This window comes from Schistocerca gregaria, chromosome 1 (assembly GCF_023897955.1).
Source record: "Schistocerca gregaria isolate iqSchGreg1 chromosome 1, iqSchGreg1.2, whole genome shotgun sequence".
In the NCBI taxonomy this organism is placed as follows: domain Eukaryota; kingdom Metazoa; phylum Arthropoda; class Insecta; order Orthoptera; family Acrididae; genus Schistocerca; species Schistocerca gregaria.
In genome coordinates, this window is record NC_064920.1 from 403,707,951 (window position 1) to 403,723,763 (window position 15,813).

Below are 15,813 nucleotides of genomic sequence, written 5' to 3' on the forward strand. Positions count from 1 at the left end.
TTTGAAGTTCCTTATTGAGATATGACACTACTGAGTTTTTATTTAATTTACTGAGCACACACACACACACACACACACACACACACACACACACATATATATATATATATATATATATATATATATATATATTAGAAAGAAACTTCCACATATTCTGCTTGTGTCTGTGTATGTGCGGATGGATATGTGTGTGTGTGCGAGTGTACACCTGTCCTCTTTTTCCCCTAAGGGAAGTCTTTCCGCTCCCGGGATTGGAATGACTCCTTACCCTCTCCCTTAAAACCCACATCCTTTCGTCTTTCCCTCTCCTTCCTGAAGAAGCAACCATCGGTTGCGAAAGCTAGTAATCCTGTGTGTGTGTTTGTGTGTTTTGTTCATGTGCCTGTCTGCCGGCGCTTTCCCGCTTGGTAAGTCTTGGAATCTTTGTTTTTAATATATATAAAGGCTTTTAAATATGTCTGCTTGTGTCTGTGTATGTGCGGATGGATATGTGTGTGTGTGTGTGTGTGTGTGTGTGTGTGTGTGTGTGTGTGTGTGTGTGTGTGTGTGTGCGCGAGTGTACACCTGTCCTTTTTTTCCCCTAAGGGAAGTCTTTCCGCTCCCGGGATTGGAATGACTCCTTACCCTCTCCCTTAAAACCCACATCCTTTCATTTTTCCCTCTCCTTCCTTCCTTCCTGACGAAGCAACTGCCAGTTGCGAAAGCTCGTAATTCTGTGTGTGTGTTTGTGTGTTTTGTTCATTACTGATACGAGTTTCAATGTGGACATCCTCAAGGAGGACAGGCCTATTTGTTGCCATTAGAGCTAATATATTTCCATCATGAGTGGGGTTCCTAACTATCTGGTCTAGGTAGTTTTCAGAGAAGGCATTTAGTAACATTTCACAAGATGTCTTACCATGCTCACCACTAACAAAACTGTAATTTTCACAATTAGCTGTTGGATGATTTAAGTCTCCACCGAGGATTACATTATGACTGGAGAACTTACATAAAAGTGAACTGTAGTTTTCTCTAAGGTTTTCAGTCACATCAAGAGGTGAGTCTGGTGGTGACAGAAAAATCGAATTATATAATTATCTCACATGCACCTTCAGTTTCTATCTCAATGGATTTGAGTTTATTGTGGCAGTCTCCCTCCATGATTTTTAACTCCTACATTTCCCTCCAATACTTCCCTTGATGTCTCATAATGTGTCCTGTCAACCAATCCCTTCTTTTGTTCATGTTGTGCCACAAACAACATGTCTTCCCAAATCTAATCTCCCAGTTCTATTCAGCACCTCCTCATTCGTCATGTGATCTACCTATCTAATCTTCAACATTCTTCTGTAGCACCACATTTTGAAAGCTTCTATTCCCTTTTTGTCTAAACTGTTTATTGTTCATTTTTCACTTCCACACATGGCTACGCTCTAGACAAGCACTTTCAGAAAAGACTTCCCAACACTTAAATCTGTATTCAATGTTAACGAATTTCTTTTCTTCAGAAATTATTATTATTATTATTATTATTATTATTATTATTATTATTATTATTATTATTATTATTTTTGCATTGCAAGTCTGCATTTTATATCTTCTCTACTTTGGCCATCACATTTATTTTGCTGCCCAGATAGCAAAACTCATCTACTACTTTAAGTGGCTGATTTCCTAATCTGAGTTCATTAGCATCACCTGATTTACTTTGACTACATTTCATTATCTTTGTTTTGCGTTTGTTGATGTTCATCTTATATCCTCCAAAACACATCCCATTCTGTTCAGCTGCTCTTCCAAGCCCTTTGCTGTCTCTGACAGAATTACAATGTCATTGGCAAACAATTTCGTTTCCCTCATCTTTAATTCCTACTCAAATTTTTCCTTTGGTTTCCTTTATTGCTTGTTCAATGTACAGATTGAATAACTTTGGGCACACGCTACAACCCTGCCTCACTCCATTCTCAACCACTGCTTCCCTTTCACACTGCTCATCTCCTATGACTGATGCCTGGTTTCTGTACAACCTGTAAATAACCTTTTGCTCCCTGTATTTTACCCCTGCTACAGTCAGAACTTCAAAGAGAGTATTCCAGCCAGCATTGTCAAAAGCTTTCTCTAAGTCTGCAAATGCTATAAATGTAGATTTCCCTTTCATTAACATATCATCTTAGATAAGTCGTAAGGTCAGTATTGCCTCGTGTGTTCCTACACTTCTCTGGAATCCAATCTGATCTTCCCCAAAGTCGGCTTCTATCAGTTTTTCCATTCTTTTATAAAGAGTTCATGTTAGTATTTTGTAACTATGACTTATTAAGCTGATAGGTCAGTAATTTTCATCCCTGTCAGCACCTACTTTCTTTGGAATTGGGATTCTTCTTGAAGTGTGAGGGTGTTTCACCTATCTCATACATCTAGCACATCAGATGAAAGCATTTTGTTATGGCTGTCTCTCCCAAGGCTATCAATAGTTCTGATGGAATATCGCCTGCTCCTGGCATCTATGTCCACTTCCCTTTCTATAATATTGCCTTCAAGTTAATCTCCATTGTACAGACTTTCTTGATACTCCTTCCACCTTTCAGCTTTCCCCTCATTGTGTAGGACTGGTTCTCCATCTGAGCTCTTGATATTTATACAGCTGTCCTCTTTTTCCCCAAAGACCTCCCTAATTTTCCTGTAGGTGCTATCTATCTTTCCATGAATGAAATCTGCTTCTAAATCCTTACATTTGTCCTCTAGCAATTCCTGCTTAGCCATTTTGCACTGACTTTTTTAAATGTTTATATTCCTTAATGCCTGCTCCTTTTTCTGTATTTTTATATTTTTTCCTTTCATCAGTTAATTCAATATATCTTCTGTTATCCAAGGATTTCTACTAGGTCTAGTCTTTTTACTTATTTGATCCCCTGCTGCCTTCACTATTTCATCTCTTAAAGCTACCCATTCATTTTCTACTGTATTCTTTTCCCCTGTTGTAATCAACCACTGCCTAATGCTCCCACCAAAGCTCTTTGCAACCTCTTATTCTTTCAATATACTTGATCCTGTCTCATCAACTTCCTACCTCTTTCCAATTTCTTCAGTTTTAATCTACAGTTCATAACCAACTTGTGATCAGAGTCCACAATTATTCCTCAAAATGTTTTATAATTTAAAACATGATTCCTAAATCTCTGTCTTACTATTATATAATAATCTGAAAACATCCATTGTCTCCAGGTCTCTTCCACAGATACAGTCTTCTTTTATGATTCTTAAACCAAGTGTAGTGATGAATAAATTGTGCTCTGTGTAGAACTCTTTCAATCCTTTCCTCCAATCCATATTCACCTACTATTTTCCCTTCCCTTCTTTTTCCTACTATTGAATCCCAATTCCCCATCACTATTAAAATTTCATATCCCTTAACTGTCTGAATAATTTCTTTTATCTCATCATACATTTATTGAGTCTCTTCATCACCTAGTTGGCATATAAATTTGTACTACTGTGGTGAGCATGGGCTTCATGCCTATTTTGGCTATGGTAATGTATTCACTATGCTATTTGTAGTCGCTTACCCACATTCCTATTTGCTTATTCATAATTAAGGCAGATATATTCATGACCCCATAAATCAAGTAATGCCAGAAAGATGTACATTTTGATACAAGCTTTACAGCAAAGTAAGTGATAGCATAGATATGCCTCTAAAAGGTTACACAAATATCAAGGAGCAATATTATGTGAGGGTTCTGCCCCCTTTCCAAATCGCTCCTGCAGTAACCATGAAGACAAGATTACAGGTATTCAAGCAGTGATTTTTTTCATGCTCCATATGAGAATGTTGGTGTATTGACACATGCTCTCTGCCACACACTTTGCAGAATATCGCTGCTGATGGAGATGACCAACTCCTCAAAAGAAGAAGTACTGACTACAAAATGACACACACAAAGCGTATGAAAGTATGCACAGCACGTCACTAGAAGTGCATTTTACAGACTCTTATATTGACTAGTTCACACATAACTGTAGCGGTGTGTTAAATGAATGTGGTGAAAAAATCCAGAAATATTGTATGAAGGGAAGTGAGTATCTTTTACATTGCCAGGGTATTGTTTAAGTGTAATTCAAACAAGAAAGACATTCAGCAGGGAAAAAAATATGTATTCATTTATTGTGGCCCTTTTTTTTCACTTTTCTATATTCACTTTTCTATATTCTATGTTTTGAACTGAATGAGATTTCTGTGTCCCACACTAGTTTCTGAGCTCCCTTGATGTGGCATATTTAGCAACATCATACAAACGTGGTCAGTTTCTTCAGTTCCAATTACTGTTCCATTAACTATCCCTGAACTATGTAGACAAATGTTACTATGCATAAATTATCCACACGATTTAAGAAAACTAAACTGATTTGAATTCAAAACACAATTACAACCAAAATTACAATTTATTTATCTAGGGAAAAAACACTTTTTTGTTGATAATTGTTGTCTTCCTTGGAGTATGGTTTGCATGCCTGAGTAAATATTCCTTAATTGGTTTTTTAATCAGTTGTTTGATGAAAAAGCAAACATTTATAAGTACATAAAAAACACTTTATTTAAATATTTTCACATGATATCTATTTCCATACAGCACAGAATATTAAGCTTTATGTCACATCAACAGACATCTGTATAGAAAAATGATTATTTCCATACATTTATTAGGAGTTCTAAGGTTAAATTTCAGTCTTTTGAGAAGTCTCAGTGTTTGACACATTTTCCCTGTATTTAACATTTAATGTATTACATAATAAAATATCAATATGCGAAGTTGCAGGTCTCTATGACACACAAAGATCTGAATCTGCACCAGATTTCAATGTAACTTTCAACTGTTGATAGCACTATAATAATTCATAAAGCAACTATCACAGCTTGAAAATGCAGTTCACCTTACAGTTTCCGTTTGCATTTCTTAAAAGTATGTCTGTCATTGGCTTGTTAATAGCACCTACACTTCACATACTGTGAGCAATTTATTTTATATCTCCATTTTTACAACAAAATTTTGTAAGATGTGGTAAATTTCCATCTGTTGAGTGGGAAAAAAACAATTTTGTAGTGGAATGGCATTGACAAAAGATTTTTAAAATCTTAATTAAAAGATAAAATTATTTCATTGATGATAATGTTTTATTTTGTCAATGTCAGTCACCTATTGAATAGTTCATCTTTCAGCCAGATTTTGCTAATTTTCTTCTCAGAATGAGTTGTCATTGTAATATCATAAACTGACAAATTTCTTTACATACACTTTATTTGGAATTCCAAGCAGTTACCTTAACTCATATTACCCGGACGGATAATCTGCAGACCTGCGACATATTGTTTAGGCAATATCAAAATCTCCAGAACAAAATGCACACAGAATGTCTCATTCCAACATAACATAAACTATGAACATGTCAACTGTAGAATAAATATCTCTGCTGGTGAGAAGAACACCACATTTTAAATCATTCCATAGACTGCAGTCAAGAGAATGGATGGAGGTAATAAAATAAATAAATTTGTACAAGGGAAGAGCCAAAACAATTGTAGAAAAGTATTTTCAAAGCTACAAAACACTTGTGTAAACAACAACTCATGTTACTTACACATGTGATGGCTTTGAAACACATTCATTTATGTTTACATGAATATCAGTAAACAGCTTAAATCTACATTTAAGTTCACTGCACTTCTATCAGCTCTGTTTGTAAAATTTAGACTAGCAATATGACACCTTATAGGTGAACTTCATGCTAATTCTGCTTCCCATATTTGTTGCTTCTAACAATATCCAGTGACAAAGCTGTAAAACGTAATTGAGCCATGCAAAAAGTGTTCTGTCTTACACTTGTTTCCAGAAGCATTTTGGTGATGGAGTTTTCCCTTAATGATATCTCATTAACCCACGATAAATATTACTTTTGCTTCATGCTTACACATATTTCTTTTATAACTGTAGTCATGATGGTACTTTTGGAATAAGTACTAATATTTTGCCAAGTGATACTTCCTATAATACTACAAATCACTATTGCAAAAAGATATACTAAATTAAATGCCTGAGCAACTGATGTACAATTAACATAGACAAATCAAACTAACAATGAGCAATATAATACTGTTGAAGCTATACATGAAGATGCATGTACAAGATGAATCTTAATGAGAACTGTTCATTTAAATAAGTTGTGAAAGATGAAAATGTATGAATATGCAGGCAAACTAAATGATGTTCTGTAGTGAAAAGGCCATCACATTCTAATGGTGATACAGCTTCCTAAAGAATTCTTGCAGAACAAGAAGGTCATGTTTATCAAGATTTTCACTGTCTTCGCTGCGGAAATTCCTCTTTTTTATTGTCTGTCCTGGACCTTCATCCTCACTGCCTGGCTTATGCTCACTGTCTTCCCCATTGTCACTCCTTTCTGTGTTGTGATTTATCTCTTTCTGTGCATTTTCAGTATGAACAGAGTATTCAGCAGGTGAATTAGAAAAATCATTCGGTGTAGTGTTGTCAGTGAACTCTTGTGTTGCATCTGTAACATCTGTCGTACTTAAGATGGTCGTATTTTCTTCCTCAGTTATTTTTTCTGCTTTTTTTAACCAGCTTTCTGGAAGTGTAACTGTTTCAGGAGTTGTTTTTTCCTGGCGTGATTCAGACAAGTTTTGCTGCAGCTCATTTCCACTTAATGACACATTGTGTCTGAAAGATACGACTTCTGGCAGTATTTTTGGTGCTTCATCAGTTGAGCTGCTGTTTCCTGTTACTGCTTTTATGTGTGAATCATGACTTGCGGACTGCAGATTTATTGATGTCCCATTATAATTACTTATCATTGTAGCAGGTACATCAGTTTTTGGTTGCTCTGTAACTTTCACTGTCGTAACTGGTTGTTCAGAAGTGGGAAAATTTTCTGCTTCCTCAGTCGTAATTTCTGTGGTGGTTTCTACATGTTCTGCATCCAGAAAACTGTCTACAGCCACTTTTACTGCAGAAATTCTTTCCTGGGGTATACTCTTACTTTCCATTGAAATTTCTGGACTGGAATTGTCTTCTGTTGTTGTTAAATCAATATTTTCTGTAAAAGAACTTTCCTCATGGATAACTGATTCAGTTGTAAGACCGTCACCTCCCACTTCGGCACTCATGTTATGTTTTTTCTGAGATATTCCACTCTGATCATTTAGAAATCCAGTCATGTAACCCTTTTCCAAGAGTTTCTTTGTTTCTGCATCATTTGTCTGAGCAGTAGTAGTTGGTACAGAAGGCAGTGTATCATTTGTAACATTGTCCATTTTTAAAGGTGGAATCACATCCATTACCTTTTCAGTTTGCTCTTCTTTTGTACTACTTGCATCTTCTTCATCTTCTGCAACTACTACATCCATCTGATGAAGTGCCATTTCATCTTTAAACAGTAACACTGGTGGTTCTTCTCTTATGAATGTATCTGATGCACCTGAATCAGAGAGATGTGTTCTGCTTTGGACATTAGTGGGCTCTTGAGGCTTGACTTCAAGATTTTCTGCAGTTTCACTAGATTTGTCATAATCTGCAACTGAGCTTCCATTTTGTGGGAGACTCTCAATATCATCTGACATATTGTAAGTTTCTTTTGAGATAAGTTTGCTGCTTTCAGAACTGTTTCCATTTATTTCAGAATTATTTGCATTTCCATCAGGTATTTTCAGGAGCACATCATGCCTTGTTGAATTTGTCATTGAAGAAGTATTAACAGTTTCATTGTTAATTTGAGATAGTAGGTCAGTTTCTTCTGTAACTCCTTCTATCGTAGTTAGATCAACACTCAAAGCTAATTCCTCAAATTCTGTTGTTGGAGTAGAGTGCTGATTATTTGACTTAAAAGCTACATTATCTTTTTCATTGATTATTATTCCTGTTGAAGTTTCATATGGAATTTCTGTTGTAGTTTGACTAGACTCCTTATCATAAGCTGTTGTTGAGACTTTTTCATCAAATGCTGAGCCACTATCTGTTACTCCAAAAGCTTCAATTGTAGTTGGCTTGCTGCTGTCATGTTTATCATACTTGTAAATTATTCTGTCAGTAGTAATTGGTGGTCTGTTATCGTCAGTTGATTCTTCTTCATCATCAGTTATTATTCCACCATCAAACTCGTCATCATCTGTGACACGTATATTTGTAATAATGGGTGAAGTTCTCTGTGTTTCAGCCTTTTCATTTTCAGTTACAGAAAATTTTTCTTTGTTGTCACTGGTACCGTCATTTTCTTCATTTGCTTTTTGTGTAACAAGATTAATGTCAAACTGGTCTTTGTTTACTGATTGATTTTCTCTTGCTTCAGTCTCAAGCTCATGAGACTTAGTAATGTGATGAACTAAGCTCTCTGTTGTATAACTGTCACTGCCGATACCTTGAGTAGTGTAAGAATTTTCACTGGTCTGGTCTATATCTTCTGTAACAAAGTCATGTTGTACATTATTTAAAGCCTCAGGGAACTCTTCATTTGCTCTTGGTTCATTATCAAAACTTACTGAAACAGTATCATTGTCAGGTTGAACTGTAGAAGTGATAGCACTGTGTTCTTGAAATTCAAGATTCACTGCGTCCCCTTCTGTCAAATACTCCACTGTACTAGCAGTAGAAATATCCTGACCATCACTGGGATCTTCTGTCAGGTTTTCATCTGCATGAAAGGAAATAACTGTGGGTAGATGTCCCTCATTTTTTGTTTGTGGGTTGGATTTCTTTACAAATGAATTTGTTTCAGCAAGTGTATTCCTTTCAGTAGCACCCAAAACATCTAAATCATTTTGAAATTCAGTTGTATGGCCACCATTATTTTCAGACGTCTCAGTTCTGAATTGTTGAGTGACTTTTTCTGAGTTTTCAACAGCTTCACTTTCTAAAAGTTTCAAGGTAGTTTTGTCTGTTACATCTTCATTGGCACTATCAGTTATAGTCTCCAGGTTTGGTTGAATGGTTACAGTTGTTGAGCCTGGTATTTCTGCAACTGTCCTACTAGTAGTACTTGGTATTTCATCTGTTATAATGTCTTTCACTGCTTCTTTGGAATAGTTAGGTGTCTGTAGCATTTCAAATGAATTTGATTCAGTTGCTGCTTCTGTTACTTCATATGAAATCACCTCTTTCTGAATTATAGGTTTAATTTTGGCTGTATCTTCAGTGATCATTGGCCCTTGTTGCTCCTCAGATTTTACTGCTTCATCACTCTGTGGGAGATCAATTTCATCTGTATTTGATTTTGCTGTAGCACCTGAAACTTCTCCTAATCTCAAAACTCTTTCATCTGTATTGGTTGAATCCAGTTGCTGGTCTTCATCCAGTAGCAATGTGCGATGTATGTGATTATCAGTGTCTCCAGCCATAGTTGGAACAGGAAACTGTGGACGTTTCCTATTTATGGTCTCTGTAAACATTAAAAAAAAATCTGTTGATTTATAACTTTACATAGTTTTACAATACATTTAAAATAAAATTTAAAAAATATTGGCCAGTGAACTCAAATACTACCTTCTGTAACAAAATTGATGGAATAAGACAAATGTTCCTTTGAAACATAGATGCATAGGCTATTTTAGATACTAACGTATCTGATGTTCTGCACTTTCTTTTCTGCATTTTGGATGGGTTTCAAATGAAGTGACTTTAACTGGGTTGATAAACATACTGACAGAAAAAATTCAAAATGTTATTCTTCAGGCTTTCCCGGCAAGATCTTGACATGTGGAAAAAGCAGGTCTACTGCTGGGTGTTTGTGTCACTCTGGCACAATATTTTGGCCATGTAACTTGATGCCTTCTTCAGGTGGTACCTGAGACTGCCGTGTTGGACGATCTTATCCCATATATATGCCCAGAGGGCACTGGGTGCGCTCTTTGCCGTCCAAGCCCGCCTGGCGCTGCTTGTAATGTGACGGCAAAGAGAGCACCCAGCGCCCTCTGGGCATAAATACTGGACAAGATCCTCCAACATGGCAGTCTCAGGTAGCACCTGGAGAAGGAAACGAGTTACATGGCCAAAATATTGTGCCAGAGCGACACAAACATCTGGCAGTAGACCCGATTTTTCCACATTTAAAATGTTAATTTAGTGGCACAAATGTAAGATATTTTACAGAAACAGCTGCTACACCTCACAGTGATCATTTATTATGTTCCTGAGGACATGCAGCATTAATGTTTGGTTCAATATTTGGTGATATACACCAGAGGAAACAGAGTCCCCCATTCAGGTCTCTCGGCAGAGATTACTCAGAAAAACAAATCTAACATCCTAAGAATTGAAAGCTGTAATGTTTGATCACTTAAGCAACTAAACAGAATAAAGAAACTGAATATAAAATGTGATGGCAGAAAATACAGCACTTTTGTTTGTGAGTACAAGGTTATCTGCACAAAATCAAATAGAAGTTATGTGCGAGGAGCTTGTAACACCTATATCAATTAGAAGCAGGTTTATATTATGTAATTTGTGTCTGTAATTATGAAGTATTTATTCTTTGTTAGTTAAGGTCATTGATTTGTAACAGGAAATTTAAAGTTCGTAATGTGTACATGGAAAAAAGATAAATGAATATTTAAAATGATGAAATTTTATAATATATGTAAGTTAATAAGATAAACAATGTGTACTGGAAGCTGGTTGATGCTTAGGGCACTTGTATTGTAAAATGTAAAACATATAGTGAAGTCCCTCCACAACGGAAGTGGCATGGCGCAATGTAAAAGGTGGTTTTGGCAGTCGAACTGGGTGGCTCCTTGGTGTGCATGATATGCAGTCAGTGGCTATCCGTTGCACAGTACACATCCTCAGATGTGGATTTGGCTGTTGCTTGGTGCTCTCGGCAATAAGGAAATGTTCTAATAAGTTGAATAAATGTTTCCAAGAACAAATTTTACAGAGCATTCAAACATCAAGAGCCATGAATACAGTTAGCTGCCACGTCGCTTGCCACCACAACTTCGCCACTGCTCCACCAACTTCATGCATACAGATATGTATCAGAGAATGGACCAGTTAATTTGTGTGAGTGATTTTAATATTAATCTAAATGCAATGAATCTGTGTTTGCAGCCGTATCTTCTATCCTGATCATGAACCTATGCAGGGTCCCCTCCTAAGTGTTTATAAAACTGAGTATTCTGTTCCAAATGAACTAGTGGTTTATTTATGTTTTTCAAATGTGCAAGGATAAAAAAATTGAAGTTAATTAGAATTTTGCTAAAGTACTCTCAGCTTATTGCAGAGTATCGTTTTGCAAAAGTACTGTGCCAGATTGTGTTAATGTTACTGTGTAGAATCAAAATCAAGAACTCCGATGGCAGGCCAGTGTTAAGCAAAGAGGGAAGGCCAAAAAGTGAAAAGAATATTTAGGAAAGTGGAGGGGGTAAAAATTGTTGATGGAGACCAAGCCTAGGCTGCTGTAAGTAGTTTCAACTTGATGTAGATTCCGGTAGCTATGCAGAAGTGCAGCAACATCAAACCAGTCTTTAAATTGAAATCCAGAACAGTGATTTTATCTTTAAAGTATTGTTTACATCCTTCAGTGTTATTATATGACATGAGCGTACTAACTGAGCATCCAACCCAAACCCAAAAGAAGAAGAACAGGTGACACCTGAAATGTCCCATTACTGTTTCACAGCTTCACAACGATTAATACTGCACAATTTTAAATAATGAAAATTATCTGCTGGTACCATAAATGAACAATAAGGGTGACACGTGAACTGAAATAGTTTGAGTAAAATTCTCTACCTGGAGTTAACAGAGAGAGAAACAACTCAAGAAGCTGGCATAAATGCACTTCATACTCTTAACCATTTCCATTGTGTTTGCTATAAGGTTATATTTTGCTGTCTTTAAGAATTTTCTCATTGGTCAACACAGATAAGACAAGAAAAGTGTTTATTGAACAGTAGTGATCAGTAAGTTTCTTTCTTGTTTTTTGATGTACTATACTAGTCAATGCCAGGTCAGGACTGGTGTGGCTCATTTCCCATTTCACTGAGAACAAATCATACCTGTACAGAGGTTATTATTATGATGAGGCCACCACCAGTCCCAAAGGTATTTTAAAGCTACTTACAGTGGCTACCCATATCCTCCTCCCTCTGGGAGGACTCAGTGTACCTCTTCTGATTGAGACTAGTGTAAGTGCATGGTCACATGTGACCATAAAACATCTACTGGACGGATTTAACCCAGGGCCAGCGCACTTCTGTCTCTCAGAGGCGAGTACTTTAACATGCTCAGCTATTGAGGTGTGTCACTAAGCTTCTGCCTGGCTCAAAGTAAGAAATAAATTATTCTTACAATTCCATGAATGAAATATGGATTTTAGTAGCCAGTGCAACAGTTTGTCTGATTATCAAGACTGATTTTAAATTAGCAATAGGAGATAAACAACAGTCATTTAATGTCATTAAAAAAGCAGCAGCAATCAAGTTAATTTTGTATGCTAAAATCAACTTGAGGTAGCATAAATAGCTTTTAGCAGTTTGATGATAGTTAATTTGAATGTAGCATCCAACAGCTCCTTCAGTCACTTAATCTCAATATCGATGCATTCCAAATCACTGAAAGCTATTTTACATGACAGAAACATAGGACAGGACAATTTAAAGAAAAAAAGAATGAATGATTATTTTAAAGCCTCGTGTTACTCTTTGTGGCCATACTTACCCAGAGGAGGGCAGTGGTCATACTTGGGGCAGCAGGCACCTGGTTCATATCTTGGAGCACAGTCAAGTCTGCGATAGCATTCAAGTGCAGCACACACTACATAACCACCTCTGCAGTAGCAAACATGGCACGGACGCTCAGCAGCTTGCACCTTTTCACCATTCTGATATATCTGTCCATTGAGCTCACATTCTGTAAGGAAAGTTCAAGTGTGAAAATGAGTACTTTACTTCATTGTCCTTGAACAAAATATTGTATGACTTGAATTTAGTAAGACAGTCAATGGAATCTGTGACAAACATTTCCAGTTGCAGGGAATCACAGAAGATTTACCTACAATAAGATCTTAGCATGTAGACATACTGATACACATTCTGACTGCACTGACAATGTGCAAATAATATGATTCCAATAGCAATGTAATTTTTGTTTCAGAATACCCTGTTATGAACCATGCATAAAAAGTTCTCGGTTTACTTGCCGAGTCAAATTTTGATAAAATCCCAAGCTTTCAATGACTGCCTCCGTCATCTTCATCAGGGGTAAAACTGACTGTCATGGACCTGTGAGGCTTCTGCTTTTATAAGCAGTGGACGGCTTCTCATTGATGTTCAACACAGCGATTAGCAACAGTTCTTATAGACTGGCCCACATATTTTTTGCCACACTCACAAGGAATGCTGTAAATTCCCAGTACTCTCAGGCTGAGATTACCTTTCACGGGTCACAACATTTCCTTAATCTTCCTGGGTGGCTTGAAGACTGGTCTGATTCCCTGCCGGCTCAGGATTCTGCCGATCTTGCTGGTCGTTGCACCACAGAATGGCAGCCGTGCGATGTGTTGGTCCTCTTCATCTGTTTGAACAGTGTCCTTCCAAGGTTTCTTCACCAGAGTAGATTTGATATCACGATCAGAATATCCATTTTTTTTCTGAATGCCGTCATCAGATGATTAATCTCGGGGCTGAGATAACCCTTGTCTGAAATAGTTCTTACTCTGTGTACAAAGGAATTCAGCATAACTCTCTTCTGAGCTGGGTGGTGGAAACTTCGTGTGTTTAGGTATAAATCTGTATGTGTCGGTTTTCTGTAAACAGAATGTCCCAGATGTCCATCTGATTTACGCTCCACAAGCACATCTAAGAAGGGTAACTTCCCATCCTTCTCCACCTCCACTGTAAATCTTGTGTTCTGATGTATACCATTCAAATGATCAACAAATGCTGGGTAGAGCGCACAATCAAAATCTATGCACACAGAGACCGCCACCTCCACATGCGCCGTTTTCACCGTGACGTCATCCAAGCAATGAGAAGCCATCCACTGTTTATAAAAGCGGAAGACTCACTGGTCCACAACAGTCAGTTTTACCCCTGATGAAGATGACAGAAGTAGTCGTCGAAAGCTTGGGATTTTATCCAAATTTGACACAGCAAGTAAACCGAGAACTTTTTATGCAAGGACTCCGTCGCGAAAGACTTCGTATTCATATCATGTTATGAACCAGACTGGTATTTTGCAGAATTTTTATTACAATTTGGAATTAATGTGCCAACGACCTTGTCACAGTGGTAACACCGGTTCCCGTCAGATCACTGAAGTTAAGCGCTGCCGGGCTGGGCTAGCACTTGGATGGGTGACCATCCAGTCTGCCGAGCGCTGTTGGCAAGAGGGGTGCACTCAGCCCTGGTGAGGTAAACTGAGGAGCTACTTGATTGAGAAGTAGCAGCTCCGGTTTCGGAAACTGACATATGGCCTGGAGAGTGGTGTGCTGAATACATGCCCCTCCATTATCCGTATCCAGTGACGCATGTTGGCTGAGGATGACACAGTGGCCGGTCAGTATTGTTCGGGAGGAGTTAAATTAATTAGAACAGAAAGAAGCAGGTATTTTGGAACCTCAATAAGAATCTCTCTACTTGAACACATAATATTATGGTTAACTGGATAGAGATATGCAAAATTTATCTGAAATTTTTTGTAGTCACTGAAGTAATAAAACTAAATTTTGTTAATTTCAAATATCATTATTGAGTTTATGTATGGTACCAGCTTATGGCAGCAGGTACAACTGGATAATCAGCTTGGACAGTTTCCAGCCTCTGGCTGGGTCTGTATGGAACATAGGCCTCTCCATCGTCTTCTGTCTTGCCACCATACCTCCGTCTTCACCTTAGTCCATTCTTCTCCTTTCTTCTGGATGCATTCCTCTACTCCTTTCATCCCTCTATCTCTTGGTCTTCCTCTTGGTCTCTTTCCTTCCAGTTTCATCTCGCATATCCTCCTGGGTATCATCTTCTCCATTCTTGTTACGCGTCCGTACCATCTCAGCCTTGATTTCTCTATCTGCTCCTGTAATGCTTCCACATACATTAACTCTCTGATCCTCTAATTTCTTAACGTGTCTATCATTGTCACTCCAATACTGTTTTCAAGAATTTCACCTCACTAGCTTGTACTTTGCTTCTTCTCTTCCTTTAATAACCCAGGTTTCTGATGCAGTGTCAGGATCAGGACATAGTATGACCTATTATGAAATAGGTACAACTGGATAACAGTGTAAAATGGAGTCAATACGTAGAATAATTTATCAAGGATTTTTTGTCATCTCATTTCATACCTAAAAGCATCTGTCATTGTTTTTGACTGAGAGATGAAGGCATTTGCTTATATATAAAACAGAAAGAAACTTCCACATGGGAAAAATATATTAAAAACAAAGATTCCAAGACTTACCAAGCGGGAAAGCGCCGGCAGACAGGCACATGAACAAAACACACACACAGAATTACGAGCTTTCGCAACTGGCAGTTGCTTCGTCAGGAAAGAGGGAAGGAGAGGGAAAAATGAAAGGATGTGGGTTTTAAGGGAGAGGGTAAGGAGTCATTCCAATCCCGGGAGCGGAAAGACTTCCCTTAGGGGAAAAAAAGGACAGGTGTACACTCGCACACACACACACATATCCATCCGCACATACACAGACACAAGCAGGCCTTTAAATATGTCTGCTTGTGTCTGTGTATGTGCGGATGGATATGTGTGTGTGTGTGTGCGAGTGTACACCTGTCCTTTTTTTCCCCTAAGGGAAGTCTTTCCGCTCCCGGGATTGGAA

General features: G+C 37.6%; 1 protein-coding gene and 1 pseudogene across 1 annotated transcript in view; one reads left to right on the forward strand and one right to left on the reverse strand.

Annotated features, from left to right (window-relative positions):
- Positions 1-4,556: 4,556 nt before the first annotated feature.
- Positions 4,557-15,813, reverse strand: part of LOC126349353 (serine-rich adhesin for platelets) — a 163,702-nt gene continuing 152,445 nt past the window's right edge. The window contains exons 6-7 of the mRNA XM_050002422.1: positions 12,702-12,893; positions 4,557-9,423 (exon numbers count right to left, since the gene is read on the reverse strand). Coding sequence (XP_049858379.1) covers positions 6,269-9,423; positions 12,702-12,893 — 3,347 coding nt within the window. The 3' untranslated portion in view covers positions 4,557-6,268. The remainder of the gene's footprint in view (positions 9,424-12,701; positions 12,894-15,813) is intronic.
- On the forward strand, positions 14,252-14,369 carry LOC126291258 (5S ribosomal RNA; annotated as a pseudogene).